Genomic DNA, 13,396 nt, shown 5'->3' on the forward strand with positions numbered 1-13,396 from the left:
GTGCACTCCTCATTGTTATTCATTGGCAGAAGGTTATGTAAGTTCATTCAATCAAAGCTTAGCCTGTAACAATAATCAGCCTTTAGGTCAGTTCAATCTCAAGAGACTTTTGAAGGTCCGATACGGGAGTCTTTTGCATAAATTAAAAAAAATATTTCTTCTCATGCAGCTCTAATCTTTTTCAAGTGACAAAATATCTTTTTAAGTTACAATTTATATACTCCCATAATTTCTATATCATAACCACCTGGGGTTATATTTACTAAAATTAAATTTTTGGATTCATCTTTATGAATCTTCAAAATCAATTGAAAGCAATTATTTTTGTTTTTCTAAAATCCTTAAAAAATCCCTCATTTACTAAAATTTGATTTTTTAGCATTCGATTTTCAAATCGAATTCGATGTTGATTCATATTTGGAAGAGATATAGACTTGAATTTATGAATCAAATGCTAAATCGAACAGAACTTCCTCATTGCTTCCTATTGGTCCAAATGTATCATATGCACACTAATTAAAGGGGACTCTCTCTGTTTACACTCTTTTATACATGGAAACCTAAGTGATTTAAAAAAAAAAAATACAGCTGAAATATTTGGAAATAAGTTTAGCCCTAATCTGCCTTCCACTTTTTGTGCTCACATAGCCAGTTGTTATAAAAAAAACAACCCTGTCTGCTCCCTGGTCAGTTGTTGTTGTTATTATTAAAAAAACAACTGCCTGCTCCCTGTTTATTGCATAATTTGGGTGGAGTGGTTTATTTAATGCGTGGTCATGCAATATTTGGCAACAGAGCACAATATCAAACACTTTTGCCAAATGATATAATAATATGTCTTCTGAATATTTTTTTTTTTAAATAAACCAAAAATGCATTATGACATGATTTGGGTGGCTATATGTGCCTCTTTATACTTATGCTCAGCAGGAGTTTGTGGATTTAACAATGGAGTTGGAAGCCAGAAGCAACAGCCATAGCCTAAATAACCTTTTTTGGTGGAAGGGGAACAAATTAGAACACTGTAGTAACAATTACTATTAGATGCTTTATTAGCACTTACTTGTATCTTACACAACAACCATTCCTCTGGCTTTTGTCCCACAAGAATTTTTGCAGACAGGGATGAATTGCCGAGTATGTAGGCATCATGGGAAAACCAGGAAAGCCAGTTACAACACTCATTATTTTAAGTGTTTTATACATTAAGTAATTATATTTAGTGGTGCATATCTGTGTGTATATCCTTACTTACCTGCATAATATAATATATACACCACTATGGGGCTAATTTAGACCTGATTGCAGCAGCAAAAAATTTCTCTAATGGGCAATACCATGTGCACTGCAGGTGGGACAGATATATCATGTGCAGAGAGAGTTAGATTTCGGTGGGGTGTGTTCAAACTGAAATCTAAATTGCAAAAATAAAGCAGCCAGTATTTACTCTGCACAGAAACAAAATAACCCTCCCAAATCTAACTCTCTCTGCACGTTATATCTGCCCCAGCTGCAGTGCACATGGTTTTGCCCATTAGAGAAAGATTTTGTTTCTGCGATCAAGTCTGAATTAAGCCCTATATTTGCTCGCTACAAGTAAGTGTGCCTCTGTTTTCATTTAGCCAGGAATAAGTCAATGTAAGGTTAAGCAAACTGGCAAAAATTGAAATAAAATTGTGATTATGTACTAAATATTATAATAAATGCTTGTTTACATTGTACGCTTTTATGCATTGATTTTACATATTGATGCAATTTATTATATAGCTTGTAAGTTTGTATTTGTTCTGTTATTTTTACTTATATTTTCTTCTATTGAGCTGCTGCTAGTTCATGCTTTTCGTTAATTACCAGAATGTCATAGGGCCCTTTAGGCAGTTGCTGCATTTATTAAAACAAGTGATACTTTTTGTAAGAGTTAATAAAGTTGTACTGTATTAAATAAAGCAAATTGTATTACTGAATGCTTCTCATATTAACAGTTTCTTACTGATCGTGTTGGATTTAGCACTAATGGGAGCAGTTTTGGGCCCATTCCTTTAATCTCCAAATAGACATCTTGGGGCCGCTGACAATATCTAATAAACTTTTTAATGTTTCTTCTGGGAGATTCTGGAGGTTGACGTCAAAATGGGAGGGCATTGTGCTTGGCCACAATGATGTGTCATCAGACCCCGGACCACCCACTTCACTGTAGAAGTGGGTGGGATCCAGGAAGCTGATCTGCTCCCCAAAATTCAGGACTCTGTAAAAAATTCCAAGAAGGTATGCCACTGGCCTAGATGTTGTAATGTCACCTATGGTGTTCAATGTACATAAAATCATAATACAATAAAAATATAAGTAACTAACATATTCTAGGTACTTTATTAGGCCATCTGTTCCTGGTTACTAAACATATTCCTATTATTTGCTGACAACTTAATATTCCTCAATAGGAAATCAAATAGCCACACTGTAAGCAGGACTAGCCAATACAATTGAAATTATGGTTCCATTTTCTTTTCTTTTATTAGCTATTTAAAGTTAAAAATTCAATGTTATGACAAGAAATGCTAATAGCAACTACGAGCAATAGTCATAGGCACTTTTTTTTTGAGTGACTTTTGTCTTTTAAAATTACATTTGCCAAAGGCTACATGCATATTGGGATCTCATTCCATGACTGACATCTGTTCCATTTACCTTAAAGCAGGATCATTAGCCCAGATACTTTACAGATAATCGGTTTTATTTATTTCTATTGAAAAAAGTAATGACTCGAAAATGCTCATTTTACTTTTTCAGCAAACTGTAGTGGGGTCTGTCTATTAAATATAGTGAGCGTTGTAACTATGCATCAGATCGACACATTATTGACATTTGGTGGCTAAAGCTTATACTCTATCCCCCATACTCATAGCATAGTGTATATAATGATTAAAATATATGTACTTTTAAAGTTTTATGACTTACAGTATATAAAATACAATTTTCCTGCATGACACAAAAAGATGGTACAGAAAAAGAGAAAGCAGGAAGATAGTACAGCTACTTTTTAAAGCTATTATATAAAATTCCTGTGTGCTCCTGTGGTCAGTTTTAATAGTGTAATGTAGTTAGAGATGATAACATTTAGTGACCTAACATCTGGCCTGGTTCAGTGTGCCAAGAATCTAGAGCAAACAATCAATGTTTACAGCTTCATTTAATGGACAAATTGGAGCCCTGTTGCTCTCCCTGCAGATGTCTCATGACTTTCATGTTTTCTTAAAAGCTGCGCTGAGTGCTTTGAGATCGGGATTTTACCCAATAGGACACATTTTAGTTTTTTGATTACAGCTGCGTATTTAAGTCACCCTTCCTATTTCCGAGACCCAAAACTCTTAAATACGATTAAATACTCCCAAAACTAAAATCTTGAGCGTAATTTGTGGCCACCAGCATGAAATGTTGGGTATTTGTCTAGTTTAGTGTTTCTCAAACTGTGTGCCGTGGTCCAGGACCAGTTCAAATTATTGTGGTGGTGGTTGCCAATCGTAAAATATGTGGACAAACAGAAGAGAATCCTGTCCCTCACCACACAACTGAACTTAAGGATGACCTATAAAAACAATTTATTTAATTTAATATTTCTTTCTAAATTACTCAATAAGAAATTTTTGGCCTAGGTGTGCCGTGAAAGAAAATTATGATACTCTAGGGCTCCGTGACTCAAAAAAGTTTGTGAATCACTGGTCTAGCTGCATGTTGTACAGTAGTTTAGTTTGTTCCCTCTTACATACATGTTATACAAATGATATGACCCAGACACCACTACCCTGTAAAGCTGTATATTTAAGCCACCAGGTACAATTATAAAAAAAATTGTATGTCCACAACACATTTTGCACATATACACTGATTAGCCATAACATTAAAACCATGTTTTGGTCACCCTTGTTCCACCAAAACAGGTCCATGGAGGCATGGACTCCACAAGACCTCTGAAGAAGTCATGTGGTATCTCAAGATGTGAGCAGCAGATCCTTTAAGTCATGTAAGTTGTGAGGTGGGGCCTCTGGCCAAGGCAACACCTTCAGCTCTTTGTTGTGTCTCTCAATCCATTCTTGAACAATTTTTGCAGTGTGGCAGAATGAAAAGTGGCCACTGCCATCAAGGAATATCATGAAGGGGTGTACTTGGTCTGCAACAATGTTTAGGTAGGTGGTATGGGTTAAAGTAACATCCACACAAATTTGTGGACCCAAGGTTTCCCGGCAGACTATTGCCAAGAGCATCACACTGCCTCCGGCTTGTTTTTTCCCCATAGTGCATCCTGGTGCCATCTCTTCCCCAACTAAATGACGCACACTGCTGTCCACATGATGTAATATGAAAACGTGATTCATCAAACCTGGTCACCTTCTTCCATTGCTACATGGTCCAGTTCTGACACTCACGTGACCATTGTAGGTGCTTTTGATGGTAGACAAGGTTCAGCATTTTGACCAGTTTGTGGCTGCGCTGCCCCATATTGTGTATTCTGACACCTTTCTATTATAGCCAGCATTAATTTGTATTAGCAATTTGTGCTGCAGTAGGTCTTCTGTGGCATTCTGTGGGCATCCATGACCCTGCCTTTGGTTCACTGGTTGTCCTTCTTTGGAACACTTTTAGTAGGTATTAACTACTGCATACAGAGCATGCCCTAACCAATTTGATGCCCTAGCCAAGGTTTTGGCTGGTGCTTCCTACCAACGGCGCTAGCTCCGCCTCAGGCCAAGCACCCCTCTCCCAGCAAAGCACCCATCACCTAACAGCACAGATCGCCAAAGGTGCATGGATCAAAATAGGGCCATTATCTTGCTGGAAAGGGGTGTGGCTACACAATAGTAACCCCAATTCAATTTACACCACACAGTAGTGCAACCTTATTCACATTGTATCACATGATAGTGTCCCTTATTCACATTACATCACACAATAGTGTCTGTTATTCATATTGCATCACACCGTATTAGTACTTATTCACATTATACCAGAAAGTATTGCTCCCTATTCTCTTACACCACACAGTAGTACCCTTTATACACATTACACTACACAGTAACGACTTTATACACATAATGCCAAACAGTAATAGCACCCCGTATACTCATAATTTCACACAGCAATGCCTCTTATATATATGCCACACATTATTACATCCCAACATAATAATTAGCAGTATAGAAATGAAAGGTTAACTTTAATAGTTAGTTGTGGATCAGCTTGTATCACAGATCTACATATATAGCTGTCATTTGTCTTTAAGATATTCATGCGAAAAATCACGGTATAATAAGGCAAATTTGCCCCTTGTGTCATGCTATCACAAAAACACAGGTAGTATGACCAGATGTGACCATAACACGTTACGACTACAACAGAAAGTAGCTATAACAAGCCTCAGTGTTTGTAGCTCGTCAGTTTATAATGCATGTATAATATTGTTCACTGCAAAATGCCTGATTCAATTCATGATATTAAAACAGGCTGAGGACAGTTGCAAAGGGACAGTTCACGAGACTGAGATGGAATTGTTCCAAAAAATCTGACTACATGATACAGGGCAGAGAGCTAGTAGCAGAATTTAGAGAAACATTATGAGACAGTGTTGGTAGAGGAAGCTTTCAACCAAGTTGGGGAAATAGACAGATCACAATTACTGAAATATAAAGACAAAGGGGAGGGGGAACATACAAGGGAACTACTATTCATGACAAACTACACAGAACAAGCTAAATCAGTACAACATATACTTAAGCACTGGCCGCTACTGATGGAGGATGAAACTTTGAGTGATCTCCTAAATACAAAACCCAAAGTAATCTTTAGAAGAACACCTGATCTCAAACAAAAACTGGTACATAGCCACATGCCACCAAAACGATACATACAGTCCAACATTAACGGAATAGAACCGAAGAAAGGGTTCTATTATGGTGGTACATTTTTGGGATGTAGGAATGGGGGACCACCCAGCACTAAACCAGTAACTGGTTTTAGATCAAACAGCACACAAAAATTCTACGACATTAAAGAAAGACATGCAACAGTAAAGAAGTTATTTACTTGTTAGAATGTCGGTGGCAATAGACTGTACATGGGCCGCACCACGCGTCCACTTCAAACACAAATAAACGAGCATATTCGCATCATTAAATGGGGCTATGAGGAACATAACCTTTCAAGAATACACGAAGTACAGTACACCCTATTTGGAGCTGGGGGGGGGGGAACTTTACTGAAAAGATCAACAACATAGAATTGAGGTGAATGTATGATTTCAAAACTTTGTCCCCATTTGGATTAAACCTTGAAAATGAGGTGAAATCAATTATATGCAAGAAGTAAATTATGCACCTCCTGAATGGGGTATATTATGGACTCAATTCATCACTATGTAAATGGTACGAGACTGTTAAATCGATTCGATTATATGTATCTAATTTTACATTTAATTTTATATTCATTATACCTTGAGCTATGGAGTTGATGAATGGAAGGAAATCTATCTTGACAACACCTGAGGATTAATTAATGACATCAGTTGGGAGCAGAGCTGGTTACACCAATGCACCAATGGGATTCAGCCAATGTGATCACCCCCACCCTAGGCAGGATCCACCTCCCAAACCGATCGGTCTCCAGAGGGACGTCTGAACCTGGGCGCACCACTGGCAGCCGGGGAGAGGGAAGGAGGATCAGTCCGGAGTTCCCCGATCTCCCCACTTTCAGCCCACACCAGAGTCAGCTTAACGTGAAGCCCCCTTGTACTGTCCTTTTCCCTTTGTGCAACAGAGCGCTTACTAAAATACAGACGTGCAGGACGCCGGAGACTGTGTCTGAACTGTACTTGAATAATTTGTGCTATACCTAATTATTGTTTCTTCTCCATGCACTTGAGACTTTACCCATCAACTTTTATTGACAAACTCATTCCGAATTTAGTGCTGCACAGATGGTGCATAACGGGACATTTTAAACCCTGGACATTTGTAGTTTTGTGTGTTTTCTGCAAGTATTGACGCATTCCGATAGGTTAAGGAGTGTCAGCACCAAATTAAGAAATTTGCTTGTCAAACTCGTTATATGTTGTGTATTGGATACTAAGGGGTATAGTCAATTGAAGTCGAAAACTGCAGTCTGTTGAAAAGACGTCAGTTTTTGACTTTTTAAGGTCGAATCGTGATTCGACCTATTCAATATAGCCCAAAAATTTTTGATAAGTCGATGAAGTTGACTTGTCGAAAAGCACGTGGATCGGCGGAATAACTGCCGATCCACGTGCTTGTGTTGAACCTTTTCGACCATCTCAGTCCGACATAAAAAAATGTTGGACTGAGATTCTCTATTCGACTTTTGTAAAAGTCGAATTGAGATGTCCATTGAAAAGGCCAGGTCGGATCCATTCCGACAAATGAATGTCGGAATGGATCCGACTTCAATTGAATGAACACCTATTTATGAACACGGATGACATTGTTTTATTACTGTTTTGAAAAAGTAAAGCATTTACCCAAAATTTATCCAAACTACAACATTTTTTAGTATTCCTGAGTGACAATGGGGAAGGAAACTGCCCACAATGTATGCAACACTATCCTACACCCAAAATCCATCCATAAAACCTAGGATTGAGCGCAGTACTCTGGAATATACATGATATTAAAATGTTTAACACGCAACTTCTGGCAAGCTAAAGGTGTATAAACAGTCTCCTTATATCCAGTAGTGAGCCAGCAATAGAAGCCTCTTACATCAAGTAGCATGTATTCTCATATTGCATCATATAACATAGAAGAAAAAAAAGGGGTCTGAATCTCTCAGTGCACACTTCTACTTTCAATCCGTGTGGTGGGCAGTGATTGGGTTAAAGGGAGAGCGTGAGCGCTGTTGGTTCAGACGGAAGTGATAGAAAGTAACGTTCGCTTCTGTTGTCCGGTCTACATGGCCATCCCTTCACGGATACAGAGTATTGTAGTGCAGGTGACAGACATGTCTGGATGAGAGGGCACACTGAAAGTACCTCTGCTGAGAGTGAGGTTCCTTGCATTGCGGCTGTATGCGTTTCCTTGTGTTGTTAGGCTTGAGTGCCCGTGATATTCCTTCCCATGGCCTCATTAAGGTGTACTGAAAATTTGGCGACAGTCTGATAAGTAGTTTTTGCCGTAGACTGCTTGGAATAGGCGATTTTTAATTATAGACACCCAATATAATTGAATACATTATTTGTTTATACAGTATCCTGTTTGCTGACTGATATTTGCTTTATGACTTGTTCACTGCTATCAGTTATTGTGCTTTTGAACCTCTAACATACACATAAAAGCAAAATGAAAAATAGGAAAGAATTTTAGAATGTGCCATGACCTATTTGTCATGCGCTAGCGCTTGCTTCCCAGTAGTGATAAAAGTGTGATGAATCCAAAGCACATGGGGATCCCATACAAAAATGCATCACAAAATACTAAATGTAAAGCCGGAATCACATCAGGGGGCGGTATCTTTCTACCCCCATCCACATCAGCTGACGGGTGTGGTATCATCCGTAGCGAGGCGTCCTAACCCTATACGCGGCTAAGCCTGATTACTATGGACGCGCTATGCGTGATAACGGGATTACTTTAGAAAGGAGATTGGGCGTTATATATCATTTCAATATCACCCAGTATGTGTGAGTGAGTCATTAAAGAACTTTAGGAGTCTAATAATGCAGTAAAGAAAAATCTTTGCAGTGACTTACAATAGGTTAAATGAATGTTTTATGCAGAAGGCATATGGGATGGGAAAAATGTAATTAAAGGGCACACCTGAAAAAATATATTTTAATATATAAGCAGCTGCTTCTTTTTAACAGTAAAATTGTTTTGTGAAAAATTATATATGCACATTTTAGATATTAACTATGTCCATCGTCAATGCCATCTTTAGACGGAAACATAAATTAAACAAAATTCTGATAATTTTAGTATCCCATTTAGCAAAACTTGTTAAACTGTCAAATATTTTACCTTCTTTCCTCATGCATGAAACTTTATTTATTTATATCTTATTTATACAGTAATATTTTTACATATTTTTGTTTGTAAAAACTTAACTTATATATGGTTTTCTTTGTTTCAAGGTTACTATGAAGAAGTGTACAAAAATCAGTTTGCACTGGCTCAGTACTTCAAAAGACATGACGACCATTGGCTTTCAAATCACTTTTTCGAATGCTGTTTTCAGACAGCTTCAAAAATAAAAACTGATGGCGGGAAAAAGGAAGCTGAGGCACATGCAAATCTTGGGCAGGTGGCTGAAGATCACGGTAAGAATATTAGCTCTAGAGCAGTCTATGAAGACAAAATCTATAGTTTCATGTAACCTCAAATGTACTTTAAAGAGGATTTACACCTACTGTAATTTTGCCAGGTTCCAATGTAAAGACAGACAATGTGTAGTTCGACACTGGAAAAGGCCGACAGGTACAAAAGTTTGACATGTTCAAATGGTCGACATGACAATGGTCAACAAATATGGTCAACACATGTTGACACAACGTTTTACATATTGTTTTTGCATTTTTTACATCTTTATCATACTTCACACCATTCATGTGGAGTACAGTTGGGTATATTAAACTGTGCTGAGTGCAGCGATAGTGGGGCGAAGCACCTTGCCTGCAGCATGGTGAGCAAAGGGGACGCATTACACTATTTGGATACTGTGGAAGTGAATTCATGCTCACAAAAAGAGACTGTTCATCTACATAAGGATATTTGTGCAAACAAAAGGACTTGTAACGGACTTATCACTTGTTAAGTATTCATTTTTAACTATGTGTTGTTTTGAATCGGGACTGAGCACCCACTCTATAACTCATCTTTGCATTTTCTATAAGTAGGATTTGGTGATCCTTATTTACAGAGGGCAGCATAGGTCCCCAGGTTGTGCCATGGGACATTTATCATTGTATTTGTATGCGTCCCACAGTGTTGCCTGGCCGTAGTTGGAGAAAGGAGAGGGGCTAGAGCAAGGCTGTGCTCACCTCAGCTGCAGTGATCCCTCACTTCTGAGTGACGCAGCTCGTACCGGCCACCGGAGCTGTGTTCACCTCTGCTGCTGTGCTCCCTCATTGGTATGCGGCAATGCTCGTCCCGGCCGCCGAGAGCTCCACTCTGTATGCCGTACTGTCACCTCACAATATAGTGAACTGGAGTAAGGTATGTGTGTTCTTTGTGCCGGATGCATGTGAACAATAGGAGGAGTCCTAGGAGGTCATTCCGAGTTGATCGCGCATTGCAACTTTTTGCTGCCCATGCGATCAACTAGACACCGCCTATGGGGGAGTGTATTTCTGCATAGCAGGGCTGTGAACGCTTGTGCAGCCCTGCTATGCAAAAAAAGATTCCTGTAAAATAGACCAGGGTAAGAGTTACTTACCCTGTGCGATCGATCCAGCGATTCAGGTCCCGGAATTGACATCAGACATCCTCCCTCGAAACGCCTGGACACGCCTGCGTTGGACTTATCACTCCCAGAAAACAGCGAGTTTCCATTCCGAAGCGCCTCCCCGCTGTCAATCTTCTTGCGGTCGCGCTAGCGATCACTATCTTCTTTCTTCTGGTCATTGCCCGGCGACAGCTGTCGCTGGGCAACGATGCGCGTGCGCATTGCGGGTGCCGCTCAGGCGCAGTCCAGACCTGTTTGCACCGCTGCGACAACCAGCAGCGTGCGAACGGGTCGGAATGACCCCCCTAACACGTTTCATCACACACCCATGACTTTCTCAAAGGCATTATTATTAATATTACCAGCAGCAGGGTAGTAGGCTGTAACATCTCCCTGCAGTCTCACTTTCAACTGTGAGTCAATTGATCTGTGTGGTGGCCGCCGGCGCACATAACAGAGGTGAGGAACACCCTTATCCTTGTATTATATAGAATGGATAGATTCCCATCTGGCTTCTGAAATGACTGTCAGGGTCCTTATTAATTTAATCATAGTCTTAAGTCATAGTCTAAAGAATTGACCTACTTACTGTATGTAGTAATTTCATGCATCAAAAAATTTTGCTTTTGGCCAGGTGCAGATTGGATGCAAAACTCACAAGGAAAGATTCCAGTTGGCCAACGCACTTGCGGGGCCGCTTTGTTTGTCAGGTGTTTTTTTTTTTTTACATGTGGCCCCGCCCCTATTTCTTGAATGACAGGCAGCCCGTTAGCCCTGAGTTCGATCAGCCTGCCAGCCCCTCATCGTATCTGGTCTATAGATCTACACTAAAAAGGTATATAGTCAATAGGTCGACCACTAATGGTCGACAGGGTCAGAATGTCGACATATAAAGTACACAGGTTCAAGAGGTCAACATGACAGTGATCCACACACTTTTTTTACTTTATTTATTTTATTTTTCCCCAACTTCTTCATACTTTACCATCTACGTGGACTACGATTGGGAATAGTAACCCGTAGCATGGCAAGCCAAGCGGTACACTAATGTGCCAGAAAAGTGACAAAACACCCAAAAAATAAGAAAATTGTGTCTACCTCTTTGTGTCGACCATTTCCATGTTGACTTTTTGACCCTGTCGAATTTTATTCTGTAAACCTATTCCATATTGACATTTTGACCCTGTCGACGTTTTGACTCTGTCAACCTAACACATGTCGACCATTTGGGGTTGACCTATTGACTAGATCTTTTTAGTGTAGAGCTAATAATCTACACCACAAGCAGAAACAGTGGGTGATGGGGACATGGAGTGCGTGACAAGCAGAGGGTGACTGAAAGAAGCAGTGGGGGACGGAGATGGTGACAAACAGAGGGAGATGGTAACAGGGTGACAAGCAGAGGGTGATGGAGAATGAGTGAAAAGGAGAGGCAGTGGGTGACTGAGGGTGACAGGGAGAGTCTGTGCAGGAGTGTGGATCATCAAATCGACAGTGTCTAGGTCGGCAATGTTTAGGTCGACCACTATAGGTCGACAGTCAAGCATGGCGAGCAAAGCAAGCCATGCGAGGGGACACGTAGCACTAATTCGGCTACCCGGTCACTGTACGCAGAAAACAACACACACAAAAACAACCTCATGTCGACCTGTCAACCTAGCACATGTCGACCTAGAAACCATGTCGACCTTCCAACCCTGTCAACCTAGTGACTGTCGACCTATAGTGGTCGACCTAGACAGTGCCGATCTTCAGACCGGATCCCCTGTGCAGTCCTGGAGTGCTGCAGTGTGTAACCTCTCTACTCCTATGACAGTGGAGGAGAGCATGCCGGTACTCTATGCTGCGCTGCGGCTTGTGGCGCCCGTGGTGCATGGAAGGCATATCGCTGGTTGATCTCCTGTAGCGTGCCTGTGGAAGAGACCCGCTAGTATAATTGGCTGCGCCGGTACCTCGGAGACCCGCACGAAAAAGTGAATGCTTCCACAAATTTCATCAATGGGAGCGTGGCTTGACTCATTTCTCTGCATGTCTACATAGCAGTTTCATCAGAAGTCCACTGTTACTGTATCTGGCCTGGGGTGGAGGAGCTGGGAGGAGAGTGGTCCCTCCTTCCCCTCTGGCCGCTGTCAATCACCAATGTTCCATGTTCAGGCAGCGGCTGATGGCTGCTTTGAGTCTGGGGCACGGGTGTCAGGCAGCGCAACAGCATATAGTGAGCCAGTGTGACTCATTCTAATGCCAGTAGTTACGGGCACCTTCACTGCGGCAGCTCACTGGACTTCCTGGACAGTGTAAATTGAAGTTCCAGTATGCTATACCGCCGCATACCAGCACAGTTCGACCACTGTGTATAACTACTGTATGTATTTCTGCATACCCCCAACTTATCCAATTTTGTTGGGAGAGTCCAGCTTTTCATGGACTGTCCCCCTTTGGGATGTAATGTCACACACATTCATGAAAACTAGGGAGGAAACGTTTTCACCTGCTTTGTGCCCAAGGCAGGGTGCAGCCCAACAGCTGGGGAAGTGATGCACAGTACACGTATCCTAGATGACTTGAAATGACAGCATGATGTGTGATTATGCCTCCTTTTTATGTAGCACTGAAGACTTTCTGCACAAGAAACCCTAATCCACCTCACACACGCCCATATACACACACACAATTTAAGTGCCCAAGTCCCCCAAACCTAAAAAGCTAAAGTTCAGTTGAGGTTCAATAGATCTACAGTCAGAAGGTCTACAATCATTAGTCCGACACCAAATGGTCGACATGGTCATTATGTCATCCTGTTAAAGGTCGACAGGTACAAAATGTCGACACGTGAACATGTTGACATAGAATATGGTCAACACCGCATTTTTAAAATGTATTTTATCTTACGTCTTAGAGGATACTGGGGTCCATTTAGTACCATGGGGTATATACGGGTCCACCAGAAGCCATGGGC

At 40.7% G+C, this 13,396-nt stretch overlaps 1 protein-coding gene across 6 annotated transcripts in view; it reads left to right on the top strand.

The window, feature by feature from the left end:
• Window positions 1–13,396, top strand: part of TTC29 (tetratricopeptide repeat domain 29) — a 562,022-nt gene that overhangs the window by 189,223 nt on the left and 359,403 nt on the right. For all 6 annotated transcript variants that reach the window (XR_010177479.1, XM_063920589.1, XM_063920588.1 and 3 more), the window contains exon 5: window positions 9,131–9,316. Coding sequence is in view for 5 of the 6 variants with exons in the window: in XM_063920589.1 (XP_063776659.1) it covers window positions 9,131–9,316 (186 nt within the window). In the remaining variant the exon portion in view is untranslated. The remainder of the gene's footprint in view (window positions 1–9,130; window positions 9,317–13,396) is intronic.

This window comes from Pseudophryne corroboree, chromosome 1, assembly GCF_028390025.1.
Source record: "Pseudophryne corroboree isolate aPseCor3 chromosome 1, aPseCor3.hap2, whole genome shotgun sequence".
NCBI classification, from domain to species: domain Eukaryota; kingdom Metazoa; phylum Chordata; class Amphibia; order Anura; family Myobatrachidae; genus Pseudophryne; species Pseudophryne corroboree.